Source organism: Dermacentor albipictus, chromosome 7, assembly GCF_038994185.2.
Source record: "Dermacentor albipictus isolate Rhodes 1998 colony chromosome 7, USDA_Dalb.pri_finalv2, whole genome shotgun sequence".
Lineage (NCBI taxonomy): Eukaryota > Metazoa > Arthropoda > Arachnida > Ixodida > Ixodidae > Dermacentor > Dermacentor albipictus.
The window spans coordinates 43,264,913-43,289,821 of record NC_091827.1 but is presented as its reverse complement, the minus strand read 5'-3'; the positions used below and the strand labels follow the sequence as shown (position 1 = coordinate 43,289,821).

Sequence of the window (24,909 nt, the reverse complement as noted above, 5' to 3'; positions counted from 1 at the left end):
TGAAGCTGCCTCTATATCAAGAGGGGCAGTTGATGCTCCTCTGCAAAATTACTTCATTGCTCATCAAAATTCTGAGCCGAATGGTAAAGTAGCAAGAAAATGTACACTCTTTTTTGAGAGTTAAGCGCTCTAAATGCTGTTGAAGTGGGCTCTGCATTACGTCTCTGTCTCACAAGTATACTTTCTCATTCCAAAACACACGAGAGCCAGCTGATTTAACTAGCGCATTGCGTACATTGCACAGGCCATCCAAACACCTTGGCCTTTCCGGAGCCCGCACAAATTACATTCCTGCAGCCTTTTTTTATTTTCCTGAACCACCCAAGACTGACATGACCTTCCTAAACTGCAGCGATAAATGATTCGTCAGGTTTTGGATCTTCTATTCAGTGCTATTATGACTCATCCTTGTTACATTGTCATCATCAGTTTTGTTTTTCACATGCTCCACCTATCGTGTAGTGTCCGGTAGTGGGACCCTCGATACTTGAATGCATGAATGAATTGTGCTGTGTGTGCATTGCCCAGCTGCTGCCCGGATCGTCGCACACCAGCCACAGGCCCCAGACTGACTGGCTGTACGTGCCACCACTACCCTCACGGGTGCTGCCCTGACGGACGAACTCCTGCTCGAGGTCCTGAATACGATGGCTGCACCTGTGCCATGACTGCCTACGGCTGCTGCCCCGACGGGGTGACTGCCGCGAGGGGGCGCAATTTTGAAGGTTGCCAAGGTGCAACGGTCATGCCTACCCCCAGTGCCAGTAAGCCCCGTCTTGATAGTACCAGTCGTGCTGATTAGTTGACACTTGATACACAAATGCTCTCCTGTATGTACGAATCATATAGACCTTGTGCACTAGCAACTGTCTATCATGCCAACTGTCTTAAACCAACTAGCCACCGTCAAAGCACTGTACTGCACATGGTCAGGGCTTGTGAGTCGCATCCAACTATAATTAAGTTGCACCAACATGAAAGTGCCTTCGGTGTAGCAAATATTTGTTATAAGCATATATTTGTTAAACTCTGATATCTGCAAGAAACATTTTGGACTTATTTCTTTGTACAGTTATATCTAGGGCATACGGATCTCAAGGTGTAATGTAAAATATTCGTATCACCGAAAAATAAAAACGAAATCAGCATTTTAAGAGCCAGAAACTCATTTTTAGAAATTTATTCTCAATGCAAGAAGTCCCGGATGTCCTTCTGGGTTTTCTTCATTGCGAGGATAGAATTCTGGTCATGCTCGTGCCGAAGGAATCACTTGTATATATCAAATTCTCTATTATAAAATTTTTGGATGCCTTAGCTAGATCGCCTACCAGCAGTTGTGCTTTTGCATTGATATTTAAGAGAGTGGAGGCACTTCTAAATAATCAGTGGTGTTCTTTTTTGTGCATTGCCATGCCTGAATTTTCTCACCTAGCCTTGTCCAATGTTTTATTTAGGTCACAGTACTTTCTGCCATGCTTCACATGCGAGTTAAGGGGCAGTTTGGGCATCCACTGAAAAATGAGGCACTCATCATGCCTGCAGCCTCTCCTTCTTTTCTTCCCTGTGAATTACTGTGAAATGCAGTAAGCTACTACTGCTACTAGTAGTACTAGTATTGTTATACTGCTGCTGCTACTAATAGTCATTAGTGTTCCTTTAAATCTTTTCACAGCTTCACTTAATTCTAAATCTGCTATTGAAGGCTGATGTGTGGTAGTCACCCAGGGAGGCCTTGCACTGTATTTGTCATACGCTGCGCCCAGGGGCTGACTGCGAGGAAATGTTATTTTATTTGTGAACTGTCAAAACGGTTGCAGCTGGGGAATGCGTGTTTGCCTATTGTGCCAATCACAGGGGCTCTGAGATTTTTATGTACACTCGACTCGGATACAGAAAAGGTGCATGATTCTTTCAGGTGTGTGTGGCCTACCCGAAGAGCGTGGCCCCTGTCACAACTATACGGTCTACTGGTTCTTCAACGTCACCGATGGTCGCTGCAACCGCTTCTGGTACGGTGGTTGTAAGGGTAATGGAAACCGGTTCAACTCAGAGGAAGAGTGCAAGAACACCTGCGTCAAACCTGAAGGACCTGGTGAGGAAAGGGGTCAAGGAATGCTGGAGGTTAAGTGGAATACAATTATTGTGGCTACTGGAGTAAGGCCTGCCCTCATTTAAGGCTTGCATCCTCACTTTAGAACAAAAGAATTTTGACAAAAAACGTTTTGCTAAGCATGGCATGCATACCCGTGTGCTGGTAATTTCCACGAGCCGCTTCTAGATGGTAGTAGTTACTTTCCTATTGAGGATGGCATCATCTTCATCATCATGATCATCATCATCATCGTGTCCCGTTGGATTACGCATCATAGATCCAGTATGCTTTGACAGTATCATCCGTGCTGTGGCTTGTTTAGCTGCACTGTGCTTTCGGGTGCATGAGGGGGCATCGCTACAAAAAGTGCTCCTGGATATTGTACACATGGCATAAATTTTCGTTCGAGACCATCATCAGGAGAATCGAGGTGACATGAATCTCAAACAGTAGGGGCAGCACAAAGGACAACCAGCTTTGAGAAGGCGCCAATGAGGCGAGCTCATCAAATGACGAGGGCGGCGAAAGCCACAAGCACGATTGATTAAACCTCTTCTTAGTCGTAACAACAGCGGTTACCTTATTCTGCATAGCCATCAGAGCGTAGTTTGAGGCTTCAGTAATTAGCCATAACCCTTCCTCCTGTAATGCTCACACCTATATAAAATGTGACAAAAAAAGGGCCCTGGCCTAACACGATGAGTAAATACGGTATCCTTATAGCTGCTCTTAGGCAGCCGTAAGCTTTACGTATTGGTATGCAAAATTTCACAAACAGGCTTCTCCACATGTTTGTGTTGTGTCACAGAATATGACCGATCTCACACTCGTGGTGCTGTTCAAACTGTGGGTCATGGGCAAAGAGCAGGGAAAGAGTGTGTAAGACCGGCAGAGTGCCGTAGTAAAAACACATTGCTTATGACATATTGCTTATGCTATGTTCTGAGTTTAGTGTTCATGTTCATGTTCACTTCATTTTCTTGCATGCCTTGTTCTCTTACTATTGAGTGATAGTTGTAGGGATGCCAGCTTGTCTTATCTGCTCGACAGCTAAGGTACTGCAGGAATGGGGTTGTCATAGCTAAGGCAGCTACAACAAGAGACGATGCCAGTGTTTTACTGCCAGCGCTATCTTGTTACAAGGTAGTGTAGGCATGCGAGGATGGCTCCTGTAGGGCTTCAGGACATTAGTGCGAGCGTGGACATAACACACGCTATTTGGTTAGCTTCGTGAATCATCCTGGATAAGGTTTGTAACTTGGCAGCAAAGCACTGTACTTGTTGGCATAGGCAAATGCCTGTCCTGTACGGTCCAGTTCATAGTGCTGCACATTGGCCATTCGCCAATTGCGGATGAAAGACTATCATGGGCAATTTTTTCCCTAATCTCTCTTGGCAGTGAATTGAGACTTTTTAATTCCTTGGTTCAAGTCCTAGTCCAGCCTGGCAAACAAAGCATTGATTGTCATTTAGGGAACACATACGAGCACAATGCACCTGTGGCATTTGGTTCTCGTCACAAATCACCCACTTGTAATTTTTGTTTTTTCAATTGGGTGTTGTGATACACAACATCCAGAGGAGGGTGTGTACGCGTTGCATGCAGCACTACAGCAGGTGTCCGTTATACATTGTTGTTCTTTCATAGAAGAGCATGATGGCTTTCTTTGTGACTACGAGCAAATTTTGAACTGCAGGTCGAAACATATGCTTGCTGCCGCAAGAGGCCGGAAACTGCGAGGAGTTCCGCGAGCGGTGGTTCTACAATGCTAAGGAAGGTCGCTGCCACCGTTTCTACTACGGGGGCTGCAACGGAAATGAGAACAACTTTGCCTCACACCTGGAGTGTGAACAGGCGTGCGGGCAGCCTGCTCCAACTGAGGAACCTGAGTTCCAACACGGTGAGGGAGGCGTGTGTGGAAGCATTCAGACTATGCAAATAAGAGATCGAAATATAGAAAAGTATTAGGGGTTTGTAGCCAGCCTAGGCAGAGATAATGTAATGATTCAATTTCTGCACTATTAGAGAGTTTTAGATCGTGAATACACGTAATTATCGTTCATGGAATGCCAGGTTATTGTCGACATAGATTTGAACAGCTGGATTAGTGGTGCTATCTTGTGGCACAGTATTTAACGAGATAGGACAAAGATCTATTGCAGTTATAAACCAGTATTCTGCTTACCTACCAGTGTAAAGCGTCAGTATTGATGCAGTTGACAATATGCAGCCCCTTCTAGTTTATACTGCACTTCATCCAGAGCATCCATGTACACAAAATTGTGTATGTGTTATCATTGAATAAGTAATGGTAGAACAAATAATGTTATTGAAGCCAAAATTATGAGACGGGGGCTTTTTTTGTCAGGGCAGCAACTGCTTTGCTTAGCAGCGTTTATGTACGCATAGGACACCCTTCCCCAACTGACATTCCTTGTTCTACCATTGTTAATCACTTGAAGCCTCCATCTTCCTGTGAATCTGTCTTGTAGGATAAAGTACGTGTCACAAGATGTCACTACCAGCATTGTTACTGCCAGCCATGTGCACCGTAACCCAGTATTTATGTAAAGAGTATTAACTGTACGGACAAACTAAGACTCTCTGTTGTTAAGCTTTCTGAGTTGTCCGAGTCATGCTCGGCCTACGTTATCACTGATTGGCCAGTCGTGGTGGAGGACGATTAAAGGGAGACATAATTCAGCAACAGGAACGCTTACATTACTCCAGTCCCTGAGGTAACTTTCATATATTATGTCTAGCTAGAGCAATGGATTTTGGTGCCGAAAACCTCACCACCATTGTTCTGTGCCAAGAGAGTGCTTAGTAGCCAAAACAATCGCAGTTGAAGCCTGTATGGTTCTTAAGGACAACAGGGAGGGTGTCTGCCAACCGTGAATACTGGGAATTCTCAGGGATTGTGGGTAGTCTGGAAAAACTCAGGTTAAACTCTGGGAATTTGTGCCTCTATCAGAGAAAATTAGCTGTAATGTTACACTCTAAGAAAAAAAGGACTAAAAGGGGTAGGGAGGTTAGTCCTTTTGGGGACTAACTGATTTGCCACAACCATTGGTCCTTTTGGGGACGAACTGACATGGGATGAACTGTTACTCCCCATGCACTTACTCCTTCGGGGACTAACAGTTGCCCTTGCCCGATGCTCCTCAAGGGAGTAACGGTAATTCGTTCCGATGCTCCGCAAAGGTGGAATTAATGAAATTAGGCAATTATACCCTAATAAAAAATTAATGAGCTGAAAAAAAAAACGCGCCCGAGAGTAGGATTCGAACTTACGCCCTCTCTCTCACAAGTCAGGTACTCTAACCACTCCGCCACGCCGCTTGGTTGGCAAATTTGGATATTTAGGAAAGGTTAAGCATGGGAACGCAAGTGCGGCAATATAAAAGCGACTCCATATTTTGTGTACGCTATGCAGTGAGAGTCTAACGTTGAGTGTACTTGCAACCATAAGCGACTGCGAAAAGAAATCAGCCCGAGTATCCTTAGGGTGATTTAAACTGAGGCACTACGCCACGTATACGTGTAGCGAGCTCAGACGGCGCACCGAAGACAACAGAGAAGGCCAATTTCTCTATCGATTAGCGTGTGCCGTTCGAGGTACACATCGCTTCAGTTCCCAACCTCCTTGGAACGGAAGGAACTTAGGTACTATAGACCAAGAAAATCTAGCCGTCTATCACTGACTTGCGCGTTTAATGTGTATCGCTCAATTATGGGGTGCGCACGAAGGGCATGCCTCTTCACATTACAGTTTTAAGTTTCACGTAATTTTCTCACGAAGAGACAGGGCGCTGCTTTGCATGCAGTTTAATAGACAATGCACGAACTTCGAACCATTCACGATTTATAGACAATACGGTTTTCGTCGCATCGCTCCATGACACGGACGAAAACAGCGAAGTGCCCGGGGAGTAACTGTTGCCGTTCGTCCTCCCATTGCTCTCTTTCCGAGCAGGGACTAAACACTTACTCTCCGAAATTTGCACACGGCACGCACATTCATGCAGTTATTCCTTTGAGGGATGAAAGCGCCCTTTTTAGGACTAACGGCGCAGTTACTCCCGTTTTCCCCGGGATTTTTCTTAGAGTGTATTGAAAGGGTCGAAAGTCGCGGTAATGCTGGCTCGTGTAACAGACAGGAATCGTAATGAATCGTCTTGGACGTCCTGTCGTCGGCTGGAGGAAGTGCTAGTTTACTGTCAACGACCGACTTTAGAGATTTTCGATAATTTGGACGGCTTCGCGGCACCACCACGTACCCCATAGAGTCCATGTATCAGAACGTCGGAGATTTCGGACACAACAACTCTTCGCCGTCCGATTTTCCGGACGTTTTGCTGTGACCGCTGGTGCGAAACAGCATTAATCAAAACCACCACCGCTGCCATTTTGATTACCTCGCCGCCTCGAGCCGGCGCTCTCGCACGCAGATCCGCTAGCAGCCATAGCCACCACTGCGGCAACGCTAGGCCTAGCTGCTTCGACGTTCGCTATGAAGCTTCTTGCCGTTGGATGCCGTGTTTTTTGTAGAAAGAATTCGGTGCTGTCGGCAATGGCACGGACTCCGCCGTTGTGGCCCTCGCGATTGGCTTAGAAGCTTGGAAAGCACGGCCAGTTGCATAATGCCGGTTCCCGAAAGTCAGCTTTGCCTCCTTACAGAAATGGTACTTTGAGAAACATACGCAAAAGTATTGCAGTGAAGCATAACAAGCGTGGAATGGGGCTATTGCCATGGTATGTTGGCAATACCATGGCATTAGCCATGGTATTGCCAACAATATGTATTCCTCAATTATATACGCATGCACCCGGTATTTCCTATCACAGTACGAACATCGATATGCCTAATACGTGTACCGACAGGCCTTCCGAGCGTTTTTGAATGTGCCTGTGGCGGTTTGAGCCCTTGAGGGCAGTAAACAGCTTCCATTTATTTTTTCGAACTGGCCGATTTTTTGAATGTTTTCGCGGCCCTTAGGGAGTTAGGAAAATCGGACTGTCATATGTAAGAGGCATGGGGCACACAAAAAGAAAAGACGCCTGTGCGCGGATCCGTCCGAATGGCACGAGCCCTCGAGGCACGTGACCCGAGCTGTGATCGGGTGAGAAGCGGCGGCGCTGGGATTAGCAACGTGGCTCTGGGCCAAGAAGGTTGGAGCGCCAGGTTCGCACTAGCGACGGGAGCTATGGAGGTTGGGACTGGCCCGTGATGCTGACGATCCAGGGTGTGGCCGTCGACATTGGCGACGTTCAAGTGAGGCTCCTTGCACCTGCTACAGCCTCTCACGGCGGCGCCGGGCACTCCAGGAATTGGATCCCCCTTCTTCGGCAGACCAGCACAGATGGTAGTCCCCCGGCGTGTCTCGACGGCACTCGGAGAGGTAGCGGCGAAACCCGGCATTAGGCCTAACCAGGGAGGCAGGAGTGACACGTCACCGACATAGTTCGAGACGCCGACATCCGAGACGGAGGAGCTAGCCGGTTGATACCACGGCCACAAAGCTTGCAGAGTCGGCAGGAGCACCGACTAGGACCAACGCTGCACATCAGACTTGGAGTTACGTGCGACAACGGAACTCTGTAAGAGCGTTCCTTTTTCTTAGCGTGCAGTCCTAGGCCAGGGTTGCCGGACTTTCGCGTGGAACGTGCTAAGGACGATCGTAGGGAAGGATAAGGACATATTTAGGCTACGCAAGCGTGAAGTTTTGTCTTTGCCAATTGAGTTTTGAGTTCCATTTTTGAGTGTTTTATTTCGGGTTTGTTCTTAGTAAAGTCGGTTTGCTGTGCTCACCTCCATCTCCGGACACCATCTCTCCCAACATGCGCACGGCGCCGAGATCTGAGGTGACACGGATGTGAACGGTGCAATTGACCAAGATGCTTCAAATGTTCCGTGGGCCGAACGAGTGGTGGAAGGAAGACAAGAACAGAAAGGACCTATGCATTGAGGAATGAACGGGAAAGGAAGCGTGCTGCCGTTATTTTGAAGGAGCTTGAGCTCAAAAAACAAAGTGTTGGCTGATGCCAAGATGCAGGTGTCTCTTATCCAAGCCAATATAAACTCCTTAAAGCAATGAAACACAACACTGAGATGCCGTGCACGGACTGAGAGTATGTCAGAACAGTTGAGGTTGACTTACGAGCTGTTAAGAAAAAACCCCACTTGCGGAAAGGGTCGGGCCTCGTACCACTGAGCATGCTATCGGTTCATAGAAACAGCTCTTATCCGAAAATATTTGCTTCTGTATGTACCTCCTTTTTATTCGTATTTGAGAATGTGCGACTCGCTTCGAATTTTTAAAGTCATTTTATTTGCTGTGAATATTACTAACCTCTCGCTTGTATTCTCATTTTGAATAACATAAACACTGCTCCTTAGTATTGAAATTGGATTAGATCGTTTGTTTTTAATTTTTGATAAGCCTACTAGAGAGTGACAGCATCGAGCAATATGGTTTCAGCCTGTCTTGACATAAAGAATAGTTATGGAACATCACGATCATCATCATCATCATCGTCGTCATCATCATCATCATCATCATCATCATCAGCAGCAGCAGCAGCAACAGCCTGGTTACGCCCACTGCAGGGCAAAAACCTCTCCCATATTTCTCCAACCCCGGCCATGTTCTAATTGTGGCCATGCCGTACCTGCAAACTTCTTAATCTCATCCGCCCACCTAACTTTCTGCCGTCCCCTGCTACGCTTCCCTTCCCTTAGAATCCAGTCCGTAACCCTTAATGACCATCGGTTATCTTACCTCCTCATTACATGTCCTGCCCATGCCCATTTCTTTTTCTTGATTTCAACTAAGATGTCATTAACTCGCGTTTGTTCCCTCACACAATCTGCCCTTTTCTTATCCCTTAACGTTACACCTATCATTATTCTTTCCATAGCTCGTTGCGTCGTCCTCAATTTGAGTAGAACCCTTTTCGTAAGCCTCCAGGTTTCTGCCCCGTAGGTGAGTACTGGTAAGACACAGCTATTATACACTTTTCCCTTGAGGGATAATGGCAACCTGCTGTTCATGACCTGAGAATGCCTGCCAAACGCACCCCAGCCCATTCTTATTCTTCTGATTATTTCCGTCTCATGATCCGGATCCGCCGTCATTACCTGCCCTAAGTAGACGTATTCCCTTATGACTTCCAGCGCCTCACTACCTATTGTAAATTGCTGTTCTCTTCCGAGGCTGGTAAACATTACTTTAGTTTTCTGCAGATTAATTTTTAGACCCACTCTTCTGCTTTGCCTCTCCAGGTCAGTGAGCATACATTGCAGTTGGTCCCCTGAGTTACTAAGCAAGGCAATATCAGCGAATCGCAAGTTACTAAGGTATTCTTCATTAACTTTTATCTCCATTTCTTCCTACTCCAGGTCTTTGAATACCTCCTGTAAACACGCTGTGAATAGCATTGGAGAGATCGTATCTCGCTGCCTGACGCGTTTCTTTATTGGGATTTTGTTGCTTTCTTTATGGAGGACTACTGTGGCTGTGGAGCCGCTATCTTTTAGTAGGTTTACATACGGCTTGTCTACACCCTGATTCCGTAATGCCTCCGTGACTGCTGAGGTTTCGACAGAATCAAAAGCTTTCTCGTAATCAATGGAAGCTATATATAAGCGTTGGTTATATTCCGCACATTTCTATATCACCTGATTGATAGTGTGAATATGATCTATTGTTGAGTAGCCTTTACGGAATCCTGCCTGGTCCTTTGCTTGACAGAAGTCTAAGGTATTCCTGATTCTATTTGCGATTACCTTAGTAAATAGTTTGTAGGCAACGGACAGTAAGCTGATCGGTCTGTAATTTTTCAAGTCAATGGCGTCCCCTTTCTTATGGATTAGGATTATGTTAGCGTTCTTCCAAGATTCCGGTACGCTCGACGTTATGACGCATTGCGTATACAGGGTGGCCAGTTTCTCTAGAACAATCTGCCCACCATCCTTCAACAAATCTCCTGTTACCTGATCCTCCTCAGCTGCCTTCCCTCTTTGCATATCTCCCAAGGCTTTCTTTACTTCTTCCGGCATTACCTGTGGGATTTCGAATTTCTCTAGACTATTTTCTCTTCCATTATAGTCGTGGGTGCCACTGGTACTGTATAAATCTCTATAGAAGTCCTCAGCCACTTGTACTATCTCATCCATATTAGTAATAATATTGCCGGCTTTGTCTCTTAACGCATACATCTGATTTTTGCCAATTCCTAGTTTCTTCTTCACTGTTTTTAGGCTGCCCCCATTCCTGAGAGCATGTTCAATTCTATCCATATTATACTTCCTTATGTCAGCTGTCTTACGCTTGCTGATCAACTTCGAAAGTTTAGCCAGTTCTATTCTAGCTGTAGGGTTAGAAGCTTTCATACATTGGCTTTTCTTGATCAGATCTTTCGTCTCCTGCGATAGTTTACTGGTATCCTGCCTAACGGAGTTACCACCGACTTCCATTGCACACTCCTTAATGATGCCCACAAGATTGTCGTTCATTGCTTCAACACTAATGCCCTCTTCCTGAGTTAAAGCCGAATACCTGTTCTGTAGCTTGATCTGGAATTCCTCTATTTTCCCTCTTACCGCTAATTCATTGATCGGTTGCTTATTTACCAGTTTCTTCCGTTCCCTTCTCAGGTCTAGGCTAATTCGTGTTCTTACCATCCTGTGGTTACTGCAGCGCACTTTGCTGAGCACGTCCATATCTTGTATGATGCCAGGGTTAGCGCAGAGTATGAAGTCTATTTCATTTCTAGTCTCGCCGTTCGGTCTCCTCCACGTACACTTTCGGCTATCCCGCTTGCGGAAGAAGGTATTCATTATCCTCATATTATTCTGTTTCGCAAACTCTACTAATAACTCCCCCCTGATATTCCTAGTGCCTATGCCATATTCCCCTGCTGCCTTGTCTCCAGCCTGCTTCTTGCCTACCTTGGCATTAAAGTCGCCCATTAGTATAGTGTATTTCGTTTTCACTCTACCCTTCGCCAATTCCGCGTCTTCATAGAAGGTTTCGACTTCCTCGTTCTGGATCACTCAGGGAATTTTGCAAAGGCACTCAGGGAAAACCTGGAAAACTCAGGGATTTTAGACATCTGAACTTAGTAGACACCCTGACAGGTCACCAAGGAGAATCCGTGGAGATACGTCATTCATATGTTGGCGTGGCACAGTGGTCCTCCACTGGGCCCGTGGTCAGGATGAATGGATGGATGGTATGTGCGTCCCCTTTGGAAGGGGGTGGTGGGTTGTGCGACCAAGCTCTTCATACTATACTACCTAATGTCCTACCTAGGTTAAACAATAAAAAAAGAAAAAGAAAGACACTATGAACTCCCACAACGAAATGTGGGAGTTCATATACCACTGGCCTCCTTCAAAGGAGGCCAGTGGTACCTAAATCGGCCGCTGGGTAGACGTCTTCACATCCTAATAAAAGATGCTCCATAGTTTCCTCAGCTTTACCGCAGCAAGCACATGCTTCTTCTTCCTTCATATATTTCGCTTTATAGGTGCGTGTTCTAAGGCATCCCGATCTCGCTTCGAAAGGTAATGCGCTTCCCTTTGAGTTATCGTAAATTGTTTGTTTCCTGATTTTGTTTTTTCTCTTAAGCAGTTACTCATGGCAGGTTTATTTTCCATTGCCGCCACCCATGAGATTATTTTAGCCTCTCTGACTTTCCGCTTGACGTTCCTTGTTGCCGTGTTGCCCACCCTACAGGCTGCATACTTGCTGGTAAGTTTCCTAGTTCTTTTCCTACACTGTGAATTAATGTTTTTCCTGTACAGATACCTGAACACTCTCCCAGCCCATTTACTTTCTTGCATACTCCTCAGTTGTTCTTCATAATCAATTTTACTGTGAATTTCCCTCACTTCAAAACTAGTCCAGCCCATATCACCCTGCACAACTTCATTTGTTGTCTTCCCATTAGCACCCAATGCGAGGCGACCCACTGACCTTTGGTTCCCATCGAGTACTGATTGTACCCCTGATTTAAGGCAAACAACCGCATTTTCAAAAGTAAGTCCTGAAACCGTTACACTTTTCCACATACCTTGGAGCACCTCGTATCTATTGTATCCCCATAGCGATATGCGCTTCATTATGGCTGCATTTCTCTTCCACTTCACTGTTATTGTTTTTTCCTGTGTTTCCATATATCTATTGTCTTCGTGTATCCATATACCAAGGTATTTATATTCTGTTACCCAAGGTATTTTCTAGCCCTGTATCGCCACTGTCTGTGCACTGTTTTTATTGAACACCATAATACCTGCTTTTCTAACACTAAGTTTCAAGCCTAAATTGTTGCCTTCCTGTCCACAGATATTAGCCAGAGGTTGCAAATCCCTTCGCTTGTCAGCTAGCAACACAATGCCATCCGCATAAAATAGATGTGGAAGCTGCTGCTGTACTACTGTACCTGCCTGTTTTATGAGAGATTAAAGCCGATATTACTTCTAGCGCTCTCTCTAACCTCACCATGTACATCATAAACAGCAGTGGGGATAAAGGGAACCCCTGCCTCAGTCCCTTGTTGATATGAACTTTATCCTTGCTCCTCATCCCTTCCCGTTCAACGCAAACGGTATTTGCTAGGTAAATTTCCCACAAAAGCTGTAGACAATCGTCACCTAAGGCTTCCCCTACCAGAATAACCCACAAAATGTTGTGGTCTACGTTGTCATAGGCTCCTGTAATGTCTAAAAAGGCGACATATAATGGTCTGCTTTCTACTTTTGATATTTTAATACACTGAGTAAGAACAAATAAGTTATCATCTAAACGCCTACCTATTCTGAAGACATTCTAACGTTCTCCAAAAATGCCATTATTCTCTGCCCATGCTTGAAGCTTTAATTTGGTTGCCTGCATTGCTAGCCTGTATATTACCGATGTAATGGTCAACGGCCTATACGAGTGAATTCCATCTTTTCCCCCCTTACCTTTATAAATCAAATTCATTCTACTTTATCGCCAACTGTCTGGTATTCGTCTATCTCTTACAGTTTCTTCCACTCCTTTCACCAGAGCTTCATTACTGTTTGGTCCTTGTTCATTAATCTACCTAACAGGAACCTCATCTAGTTGAAATTTGCTAGCACCAGCTCCTTTTCACCTGGGTCTCTTTGACGCTCTTTTTTTCTTCAATTACAACCTCATCATTGCCTTGGAAAGGCTCGGCTATTATTTTTCGGATGTAACTTATTGCCGCTTCTTCCAGTCTGTTATCATCTTTGTCTAGAATATATAGTGGTATATTTGTTGACTTCCGGCGTAATAATTTTATGTGGTTCCAAAATATTCTAGATGTGGGCTTCTCTTTCTTACGTATTTCTGGCAACTAACGTTCACTTTCACCTTTTAATTTTGCTTGCACTAGTATTTGAACCATAGACTTTTTCTACCGGTATATTTCCCATTTACAGCATACTTTATCCTGCGGCAACTGTGTCTTCTTTGCCTGCCTGTGCTCTCGCGATGCTTTCTCTCGTTCGGCGATCGCTTCTCGTATCTTCCTGTCCCACCAGCTTTTCGGTTTCTTTTTTCCTTTCCAATGGACATGTTGTTTCTCTTTCCATATTTCTGTCGTTATTACATATAGAAGCTCACCATATTCCCACTCTTTACTTGTTGATTTGCCAATTTCTTCTTCTACTCTAGTAACTATATTTGCTATTTGTTCAGCCTTTAAATTTGGACTGGCCATTCTGTGCTCCTTGCTCTCTTTGCCAACTACATATCCCATTTTTGAAATGATGCGTTTATGGTCACTCTCTATGATGCTATACTCTTCCTCACCAATGACCATTTCTCTCAACTTATCATGAATACCTTCTGTCGTCAGCCAGCAATCAGTGGTTGATTGCCAGTTTCCCACTCCCCACGTGATCTGCCCTTCACAATTAGGCCCTGTATTCAGGATAAGGATATTCACAAATTTCTAGCATTGACTTCCCGTTGTTGTCGGTATAGCCATCTAAGTGCTGTATGTGGGCATTCATGTTACTTAATAGGATAATCTCAGCACCATTCCCGAAACCCTTAATATCAGCACTTATGCATTCCACTAACTCTTTATTCTCTGTGCAATTTTTTCCGGTCCACAAATACGTAAAGCCCAGCCAAGTTTTTTTCCTACTCATTGTACCTGATAACCAAAGATGCTGTTGACATCTTGAATTTACTCTTTTATATTTGGCTCCCTGATTGACGAGCACTCCGACTGCCCCTTCCTTTCTTTCCGACTTAGTTCTGTTGCACCCTTCCCAAACATAGTTCTCAATCACTGACGGCTCTTCAGAGTCTCTAAGGTGCATTTCTGTAACCGCATACACCCCTACTTGTTCTATATTTAACTGCTCCTCAATCTCAGCCGACTTTTCCTTTCTTCTTCCCCCCTGCATGTTTGTGTAGCCTATTGCTTGGCGAGGTCTTTTTCTTGCTTTCCACCTTTTTCTGCTATCGACGGCGATGCTCTTCTGAGGTTTCCCTAGCGGACCTTCTTCATTACTACCTACTCTGGCCGCCTTAGCAGCCGTGGGCCCCCTAAGAAAGCAACTGCGCGACCACCTATTCGCCAGCCCACTTCTCGTGCCAGCCTGTAATTGAAGTGGATCCGGTCTAGTTTAAGACCACCACACCTTCTGACATCCCTGTTTACTTCGACAACCTTGAAGCCTTTATCTCGGCTCATTTTCTATATCGGCTCATTAGCAGCCACTACAGCTCTTTGTTCGTGTCTGTCGCGTACAGGCACCGTGTACACCACGATATGCACCTGAGTGGATAGCTCGCGAAAGTTGTCCACCCCCGTCGCCAAGCGCTGGGCTAATCCTGTCCCTTTCCTGTTTAGGATGTCATTTAGCCCAGCTGCTTCCATGACAATGTTGCGCACGTGCGCATTTTACACGAGCTTTTCTTTTGCTTGCTCCATGACAGAACCCAGTGTCGGCCCTGGAAATGTCCCGATCACCGCTGTTTTATCGCCTTTCACCCTCTCTACGATTGCTTCTGAGCACGTTGCCAGGCTTGAATCGCCGGCGATAATCATGTTTTCACTCTATCCTAACTCTCCCTGTTTCCCTTTGTCCTTTTCCGCGTGATTCGGACTCGACAAGGGGCATTGTCCCCTGTGCTCCTGTTTTTTCTGCGTTGCAGCCTTTAGGTAGATGGCGCTCTTTCCAGCTAATTCTTCTCCAGGTTGCATGCATTCCACGTAATGTTCTAGCACTCCCTTTCCTGTCACGTCGTTGGACTGCGTTCCATTGTCACGACCATTCCTGTTTACAATGGCAGCCCTGTTCAACTTTTCCTCGGCTGCTTCAAGTCTTTTTTCAACTAGCTTGCATGCATCAAGCTCCCTATTTAGCTCATTTTTGAGCTCTTCCACCTGCTTGACAAGCTCTTGCTGGAAAGCCTCCATTTTCTTGAGCCTAGCATCGACATCACTGTGTGTGCTGGTTGACTCGATCCCCTCTCCATTCTCACCCGTCCCGTCGTCTGCCTTGAGGGACCCGATGCGCACTGTCTGCTTTCCGGGCTTTCTTGCAATGTATTGCACGGTTTTCTCTGATGCAAATACTATAATAATGCAGGGCGCATGCCTTTCAGCAAAAACCCATACGCACAGAATCCAAATCCTCCAAATGTCGCTAAGGAACTCTCACCACTGTTTCAAAAGCAATCAAGGCCGCAGAGACCCAAGATATGACACGCTCTTGCACGCGCTCAACCGCGCGGCCATGCTCTCACTTTCCTACCAAAACACGCACAGTAAAACGATTAATATCTATTAGTCTTGCCACCTCCAAGCTACCATTTAAAGGCTACAAATATTCAACGTCCCACCCGGCTGCATGTGTTGAAGCACGTGGCGCGAAAGGACACTCTAACCATCCCGCAAAACCAAATCTTCAGGAAACACACCCGCGCATACGAAATAAGAGAGACAAAAAAAGAAAAGAAAACCACGCACTTACTATTTAAAGGCAAAAAATCTGCAAATCAAAAACAGAAGCAAGATCAAAGGATGCACAAGATCTTATGATTTTGTCGCCGCCACGGAGCCCCGAAAAGCACGTACATTCGCCGTAACATCGCAAGACTCGAGGGAGGACATATCCTGCCAGCTGGTGAGTGGCAGAGGACTAGGCATATAGGGAACAGCACTCCCACGAATCTACAAATCAGTGTGAAGAGGCAGCACGAGTGAGTTCTTGTGTGATCTGTTTAAAATTGGCTCACGTGAATTTTGTGTCATGTTCAAATGCAGCGTAATTACCGTTTTATTATTAGTGGGAGACTATTGTTTCCCGATTGTGAAGATGGAATAAGACATTGTCAGGAGCTGGTTCTGTATGCACACAGTACTGGCACAAATCCTGCCTTGTATTTACTTAGTTTTTTTGTGCCGTTTTTGATAAATGTGGTTGGTGTCTTGGACTCCTTAGCACGCTCATTTATCAATTTATCTTGACCTAATCTTTTCCTCTGGGCCTCCTCTCAAAGGAGCCCTGACGTAAAATTTGACCTGAGGGGTCACGAAGATAACTCAAATCCACGACTTTTATTGACTTCTTTCTTTCTTAATTTTCAGCGGCCTATCCTGACTGCGGCATGCTTGGGTGTTTAAATGAAAGCACAAAGGCCCTCCTCATGTGACAATTAAATTAGTGGTTTGTTAGGTCTTATTTTCCACAAGCCAACACATTTAGCTGTCAGTGTGACCACTTCACAGCTTGGAAGCTTGAAAAAGAATTTTTACTCATGATGTGGTTCAGCACCAAGGACCGAATGACCGAATACAACGAGATAACCAAGGCTTTCCGCCTGGCTCGCAGGACTCTCTCACGCCCTTGCTCAGTGTAGAGTCCAGAGCAAGCCGTTTTATTCTACAGACGGGTTCACTCCCCATGCCGTCCCTGATGCATAGAATATATGCCGAGACACACCCGACTGACAAGTGCAGTCTGCTGAAGGGAGACGACTGGCTTCGCACACATGCTGTGGAATTGCGCGAAGTGTGGGGAAGCAGCCAAGTCTGGGAGGATCTCGCTGCTACTCGAAGCAGCCGCAGAGAGCGACAATAAAAACGAACAACTCTTGGCCGTCTAGCAGGTCACTGAGGCGCTGGTCCAGCAGGGACCCAGCTAACCGGCAACGGCGAGCGTGTACCGAGGCCGCGCGGCCTGTTTTCACAAGATGACATAGGCCCCGTCGGGGGCGTGCGCGCAAGCACGCGTTTTACTACGGGATCAAATAAAAGTTTTACCAATCCAATCCAATTACACATGAGTAGTTGCCTAGAATACGCTGAGTTAGGCCTTGAAGACTTTGCAGTCCTAAGTGTATTTCAGAATGTCTTAAACTTTTTTCAAGTGTTAGCCCAATTACAGACTTACTTCGCAAAAAAGTTTTGTATAGTAATTTCAAATGTTATCAATACCTTGCGCGACTTCAAAAGATTTGCATCATTGGGATTTGACTGTATGCACTTGTCTCACCTCAAAGACTGGCCTCCCTATTTGTTTTTGAAATGTATAGCTCATAGCAGTGGCTTGCATTACAGTACAGCACGTTTTGAAACTCCTGCGCAGAGTTCTGCTTCTTGCCTAGTGAGGCAGGCCCTTGCACCAACATGGAGGTGCGCTGGTTCTATGACAAGCAGGATGGCGTGTGCCACCAGTTCTACTATGGTGGCTGCCTTGGCAATCGGAACAGCTTCCGGTCCAGTAATGACTGTGAGGACCGCTGTTTCAGTTCTCAAGGTAGGTCGGCGGCGATAAGCTCCGTGACACAAGTGGAAAAGAAGTGTCTAGAAAATCTGAATGATCTGTGGAAGTGCTGTTGTATTCCTTGGCAAGTCATTCATTTGGAATTCCTGCATCCTGCTTTTTCACATGTTAAACCTGCTTAATAGCTTAACAAAACATCAGGTCCAAAGTACGGACCTGAGTTGTATGATGTAATGCAAGAGATATACTGACTTTCTTGGCGGATCTTATTATGACCTCCTCCTGCTGATTCACCGATAAAAAATCAGATCTACTGACTTTTCGTCCCATAGTAGATATGTGTTTGTGTACCAAGGTTTATAATAGTGTAATAAATGTCCAAAAAGCTTCCAATGCGCCCTGTTTAAAAATGATCTGTGAAGTTTCATTTCATCTGCACTCACATATTTATCGAAAGGGGCATTTGTTTTTGAAATGTCGAGTGTACGTAAAATTACGCCATTCGCCATCAGCGACGGGTCTCCAGTAGTCACTAAAGATACTCTTGGGAAGCTTCATGTACCAATTGTTTTTTGACAGGCACCTGTGCCGTTGACACCAGACACACATCTAAGCAAATCAAAAGCCTGTAAACAGTAAAAATTTCAAGTAGCAAAAATGAAGGTACTGCATAGTATAGTGTGGACTTGTATGAAATTATGTAGTTAGGAACGTCTACAGGGGCCGTAGCAGTTGCTCGGCAGGCACGAACTAAATGGCACAACAGCCTAAGTTTAGTAAGCCAGCCTCTGACTCAAGACTCGTGTTCCCTTGACAATGCATTCATTTTGTTTTCCTTATGTTATTGTTGAAGTCTGAGCATTTCTGAGTGCATATTGCATGCAGGCCTAATGGATATATGCACTGGTGCTTTCACATTTGCATTCTTTCAGTCCTGGGCATTTTCTTGTGGGTGTTTCTTTAGGGGCAACGCAATGAGCCCGAACAGTACCGCCCATACCCCATACATATACCACCTATGTACTGCCAAGTCATGTGCACAAGGACTTGTGCTCATGGGGGCTGGTTATGTTGTATTAGTCGTGTTGTGAAATAAATAATAAAAAATAATCTTCTTTTTTGCTTTAGAGCATCCACATTTGAAGGAGTATGCTTAGCTGCCTACTTATTGATTTCTGGTGCTCTTCTCGCTTGCCGTACTACTACTACACGCAGACCTGTGCATGCTGCCGAGAGTGCAAGGACCGTGCAGCGGCACGTTCATCCAGTGGTTCTTCGATCCCGAGACGGACCGGTGCCATGAGTTCACGTACGGTGGTTGCCAGGGCAACGCCAACCGCTTCAACGACCGCGAGGCCTGCGAGAATCGGTGCCGCAAGGTGCCAGTGCCTACAGAGCAACCCACTGAGCGCCCCACGACCCTTGGTGAGTAGCACGAGTTATGCTTGTGAGGTGTCTGACGAGGCCAGTTTTTATCAGTGGCATTCCAAGGGCGCAAAGTGAAAACGAAAAAGAAGGGAGATCCTATTAAACCTTTAAACGTGAATGAAAAAAGTGGGAATCCGTGAAAAAGATTAGTAGTTTTTTTATTTTTGCCAATTATGAAGATGAGCTGGCAAAGCAAGGCGTGTGTGCATTTGTATGAAAAAGGCATATAGTTTTAATTATAACAGGTAATGTAACACAAGATGCCCTTCTCTGCTTAATAAAGTTATATCTCTTATCTAACCTTATTCAATGACATAACATGAACATAAATTTGTGTTTCACAAACACAGAACAGGAAAAATTTTGTGCAGAATTCAGCATTACTGCAGCTAGTGTGTCCTTCTTATAAGTCTCTTCTTGTGTGAAAGATGTAGAAAAAAAGTACAGTGGAACCCCGGTTATACGTCCCCCGGTTTCGCGACGACCCGGCTTTTACGACAGATTAGCGCAGTCCCGGCGAAGTTCCACTAGAAGCAATATATTAAAAACCCTGGTTATTCGACGCAATTTTATGCCTGATCCGCGTTATACGACGATTCTCGGGAAGCGCGGGACGGAACGGTTGATAAAAAAAAAGGTTCCGTGGGTTTCTTTTCTCGTTCCGTCTCTCCACATGCGGGGCGCTTGACACAACTCGACCGGGTCGCTCCAGCGCAGCTTTCTTGCCTGCCTTGTCTCATCGTTCGTTTCACTCTCCCTTACCAGCAGCCACCCGTGAGGTCTGCTTTGCTGAAATTGCACCTTTTCTTCTCCACAATCACTTTCTGTTTCTCTTCTCAGCGGCGTTGCCTCTTGTCGCGTTGGGGAACCGTTTCTCTCCTTCTAGTTTCCCAGTAGCAAATCGCCAACGAGGTAGCGTGGAGAGGCCTAGGTTTGTCGCACCTGTTTTTCGTCGTAATCCTAGCGACCAGCGTTCAGAGGAGGTTTTGAGTTGTGTGGAGCAACGCAACGCACGATGTCCCGAAAGGGGACAGATCAGTTGCTCGGCGATAACCTGAATATTATCGAGGAAGCCGAAAAACAGCATGGAGTCACGAAAGCCAGCATTGCCCGGCACCTTAAGATACCCGATTCTTTGCTTCAGACAATCCTCGCAAACAAAGCGGTGATATTGCAGAATGCCAACAAGTTCGACCTCAAGCGGAAAGCGGTAAAAGAAGGGCAGCATGAGAAGTTGTGGTGTCAGTTGTGGTGCAGTCTGCTGAGGGATACGGTTGGCAGCTCCTTCTGGTGTTGTTACAGTGAAGTGCAGGGCAATGGACGAGCTCAAGCTGTCTTCAGGACTGTGTTGGCATGCGAAGCTTCTTTAGACAAGCTGAGGTCGTCGTCTATTTGGAAAGGGTTAATGTGTGCAGGACGGGCACTCTCTGCCGGGTGCTTGCAGACTTTTGTTGGATCTCGTGTACTTATGCTGATTCTAGGTTGCACTTTGTTGGATCCCTACTGACCTTCACTAGATTCACATCAGTATTGTGTTAAATTCATGCCAGTTGTCATTAGGTTGCGGAAATACCCTTGTAAATTAGTGATTAACCCTTTGAGAGTCAATGACGTAAATATACGGCGCCGCGAAGAAGTCTAAAAATGGTCGATGCCGTATAGATACGGCGCCGTCTCTATGTTTAAAAAGTGCCCCAATTTCCTAACTTTTTTTTATGACATGTGCTGCCACTATGTGGGAGAACAGGGAATTTTTCTTGTGCACCTCCTTCTCTCGGTTTTTGTTGCATGGTTTGTTTTAGAGCTACTTTGCTCCCACGTGTCTATATACTACCGCTCGCGCATTGGCGCGCGTGCAGGCGGGCGGCGGTTTCGGGTTTCTTCCGTGGGTGGTTTTGGCTTCTTGCGCTTGCAAAACTGATGGCTATCTCGTCTGATGATGATCTGATCTGATCTGATGATCTCGTCAAAACTGATGCCTATCTTCCTATGCTCACAAGCGTGCGCATAGGAAGGATGCCGCCATGCATGCGTTTCCTTTGCTTTTTTTTGACCCTCGCAAAAACTAATTGCCTCTGGTTGGCGATAAGATGACAATTAGCGGAAGCTTTTCATACATTTTGCTTTTTTGACGGGCACACAATCATACCGTTTTCATGAGTGCGCGCACCTATGCAGTTCGATTACGCTATGGATGTACTTGTTAGTGTAAGAGCAGGAACATTTGAGTCTTGCAAAATGATTTCGTGTGCGCATTTTCACAGCCTTGAACTATGTGTATAACAATGCATCAAATTTTTAATTCTAAATAATTCTAAAAATTTTAATATCAGTTTATTTCCTTTTTTATTGTTGCTATTCATGGATGAAGAGTCCAGACATACCAACACAAAATATTTTTCTCGCACTTTACGGTCACCCCAAGAGGAATTGCGGCAAATGTTTTTCGAAATAGGTCTCTAAGAATTGGAATCTGCAATAAAAAAATCGACCCTGGGTAGTCGCATATGGCGAAAGAAATTGACCCTCAAAGGGTTAAATGTCATTCAATGCTAAAAAAATGAATGAAAACATTTTAAATAATAGGAAAATAATATTACACATGGTCCCAGATCTTCGCCAGGCTCATCTCCTTGAACCTCGTTTGTTTTATAAGGATCAACCTCCATTATCAATTCATTTAACCTTCTTCTAAATGTGAAGAGCCACCTGAAGCCAACAGACAATGACAACAAGTAATACACAGAAGGAATTACTTGTTTAATTGAAATCGTAAGGGAGAATTATAGTGGATGAAAAAACAACCAGCTGCTGTTGGGATATGATCCCATGTTCTTGCATTATGTGTGCGATGGTCTTACAAGTTGAGCTACTGTGATGCCGTTTTTCTGTCCGCTTTCTTGGGCATTTATTTATGCATACTAGAGTTAATTCTGGGAGGGTTACTTAGTGCCACCACTCATGGCCATGACTGGTTGTGCTGGCTTACTCATTTACCATTTTCCCAGCCCGAAAATGATTCCCTCAGACAAGACACACATGCTGTTGTCCCCTCATGTGCCTGCTCCCTCCTTCAATATCTCACAAGGGTGGAGGGAGTTTCCCTGAGGAGGATATTGGCTGGGGGTAGCCCTCGTCCCTGCTGTCACCTTTCAAGAGAAAGGGCTTCTTCAGGGACGACACCACCTGCCGCAACTATACGACCCTGGCACAAGACACCAGTGGCGTAGCCCGAAATATCGTTTTGGGGGGGGGGGGAGGGGAGGGGTTCACGTTGCAGCTCGGCCTCATTGTTGAATTTGTCGAGGCATCAAATACATGAATGATAGCTGCATTGCTATTGGCAAAGATGCTGCAAACGAATTCTTGAACCCTACACACTGTCAAGAGAAGGAATATCTGTTCTTTTTTCAAAAAAGAATATACTCGTATTTCCCAAAAATTGTGTCCGAAATAACTGACATCAATGCTTCCATGCTATTTGTCTATTCAATAAGTAAAGAAAATATCACAGATCTTTAGAACTATATGAGTTCAAAACCAGCAAAGCAGTGCATGCCGCTGATGTGAAAGATGTAAAGGCCGTGAAATGAGCAAGTTGAGGATAAGTATGTTAATGAAACTTTGTCAGTCAAGAGCCTTGTTTACATTTTTGTACATATACAACGGCCAGAAAAAAAAATTCAATGACGCTGTCATTTGTTCCAATATATTGCGCAGGAGCAGTTGTCACCGGTCATGTATTGTAATTGCATGCACCGAAATTAAGGTCACAACAGAGAGCACGTATAAAAAGCAGGAGTTCTGCAACATATATCAGGGCGAGTCAAATGAAAGTGAGCCAATGCGAATATATGACAAACGTGGTACTTCATTTAAAAGCAGTCTCCACGTTTGTCCCACCGACTAACGAGTCGCGTGATTCCCGTCTCATGAAACTCCTTGGGCTGCTGTTTCGAAAAGTCTGTAACTGACTATTTCACGTCATTGTCCGACGCGAATTTGGTTCCCTTGAGCTGTTGTTTCAATTGCCTCAAGATGAGGAAGTCGCATGGCTACAGGTCTGGGCTGTATGGCGAATATTTAAGCGTTTCCCTCTTGAACTTTGTAGTTTTGTACTAACCACATCATCGACGTGGGCACGGGCACTGCCATGAAGGAAGATGAACCCATTCGTCAATTTTTGACGTCGTGTGTTCTTGATTGCGACACTCAGCTGATCCGGCCTTTCACAATATTGTCACGTGGTCGTGACGTTGAATAACACAGTAGCAGTACTGTGAACCACAAAACTAACTTTTATTGGGCGAACCTCTGCCCACAAAAGAGGCTACAGTTATAGCACAACGATAGCGGCGAACACGGTCGGCGATCGTCGAAAATCTGATCAGCGGGTCAAGCGCGTCGGCTTTTATAGATCAGTCGTGGAATGTTCCAGATTAACCGATAGGACCCGCGTGCCTTCCACAAAGTTCTACACTATTCGCGTCGCGCATACATGCAATCAGTATACACAAGTTGCAGTGAAAGACAGTGGAGGGAACCATCGATAACATTCCAGAAACGTCGGATGCGTCCCTCGCTGTGCGATTACAGTTGTTAAGCGGCGAAACGTGGTCGCCCGATAAAGATAAGTATACGTGTCATTACCCCCCTCTTAAAAAGCATCGACCCGATGCTGCAAACAAACGAAAGTAATAAATAAGCACTCGTAGCAAAGAAAACAACAACAAAAAATAAGGAATTTCGTCAGCGTCCGTAAAAGGGTTTCAGGCGCACCACGTGGACCACTTCAGATCGTGCGCGGCGCCGCTGTGAATGCTAAATGCCGTCTGGCACGACCTCATAGTCCAGAGCGCCAATACGTCGGATGACCTTGTAGGGTCCGAAATAGCGTCGGAGTAGTTTCTCACTGAGTCCTCGTCGGCGTATCGGTGTCCATACCCAAACACGGTCGCCGGGCTGGTACTCGACGAAGCGTCGTCAGAGGTTGTAGTGTCGGCTGTCGGTCCTCTGCTGGCTCTTGATTCGCAGGCGGGCGAGCTGTCGGGCTTCTTCGGCGCGCTGGAGATAGCTAGCGACGTCAACATTCTCTTCGTCAGTTACGTGCGGCAGCATGGCGTCAAGCGTCGTCGTCGGGTTCCTGCCGTAAACCAGCTTAAACGGCGTGATCTGTGTTGTTTCCTGCACCGCCGTGTTGTACGCAAAGGTTACGTACGGCAGGACGGCGTCCCACGTCTTGTGTTCGACGTCGACGTACATTGCTAGCATGTCGGCGAGGGTCTTGTTCAGGCGCTCCGTGAGACCATTCGTCTGCGGATGGTAGGCAGTTGTCCTCCTGTGGCTTGTCTGGCTGTACTGCAGAATGGCTTGGGTGAGCTCTGTTGTAAAAGCCGTTCCTCTGTCGGTGATGAGGACTTCTGGGGCACCATGTCGCAGCAGGATGTTTTCCACGAAAAATTTCGCCACTTCGGCTGCGCTGCCTTTTGGTAGAGCTTTAGTTTCAGCAAAACGGGTGAGATAGTCCGTCGCCACGACGATCCACTTATTCCCGGATGTTGATATCGGAAATGGCCCCAACAAATCCATCCCGATCTGCTGGAATGGTCGGCGAGGAGGTTCGAT

The 24,909-nt window shown here is 45.7% G+C and overlaps 1 protein-coding gene across 1 annotated transcript in view; it reads left to right on the top strand.

Annotated features, from left to right (window-relative positions):
* The window catches only part of LOC135915258 (papilin-like), a 348,089-nt gene that overhangs the window by 299,128 nt on the left and 24,052 nt on the right, over positions 1 to 24,909 (top strand). Inside the window, exons 56-60 of the mRNA XM_070521938.1 lie at positions 529 to 764; positions 1,916 to 2,092; positions 3,790 to 3,993; positions 17,719 to 17,889; positions 19,072 to 19,281. Of these exons, the coding sequence (XP_070378039.1) occupies positions 529 to 764; positions 1,916 to 2,092; positions 3,790 to 3,993; positions 17,719 to 17,889; positions 19,072 to 19,281 (998 nt within the window). The remainder of the gene's footprint in view (positions 1 to 528; positions 765 to 1,915; positions 2,093 to 3,789; positions 3,994 to 17,718; positions 17,890 to 19,071; positions 19,282 to 24,909) is intronic.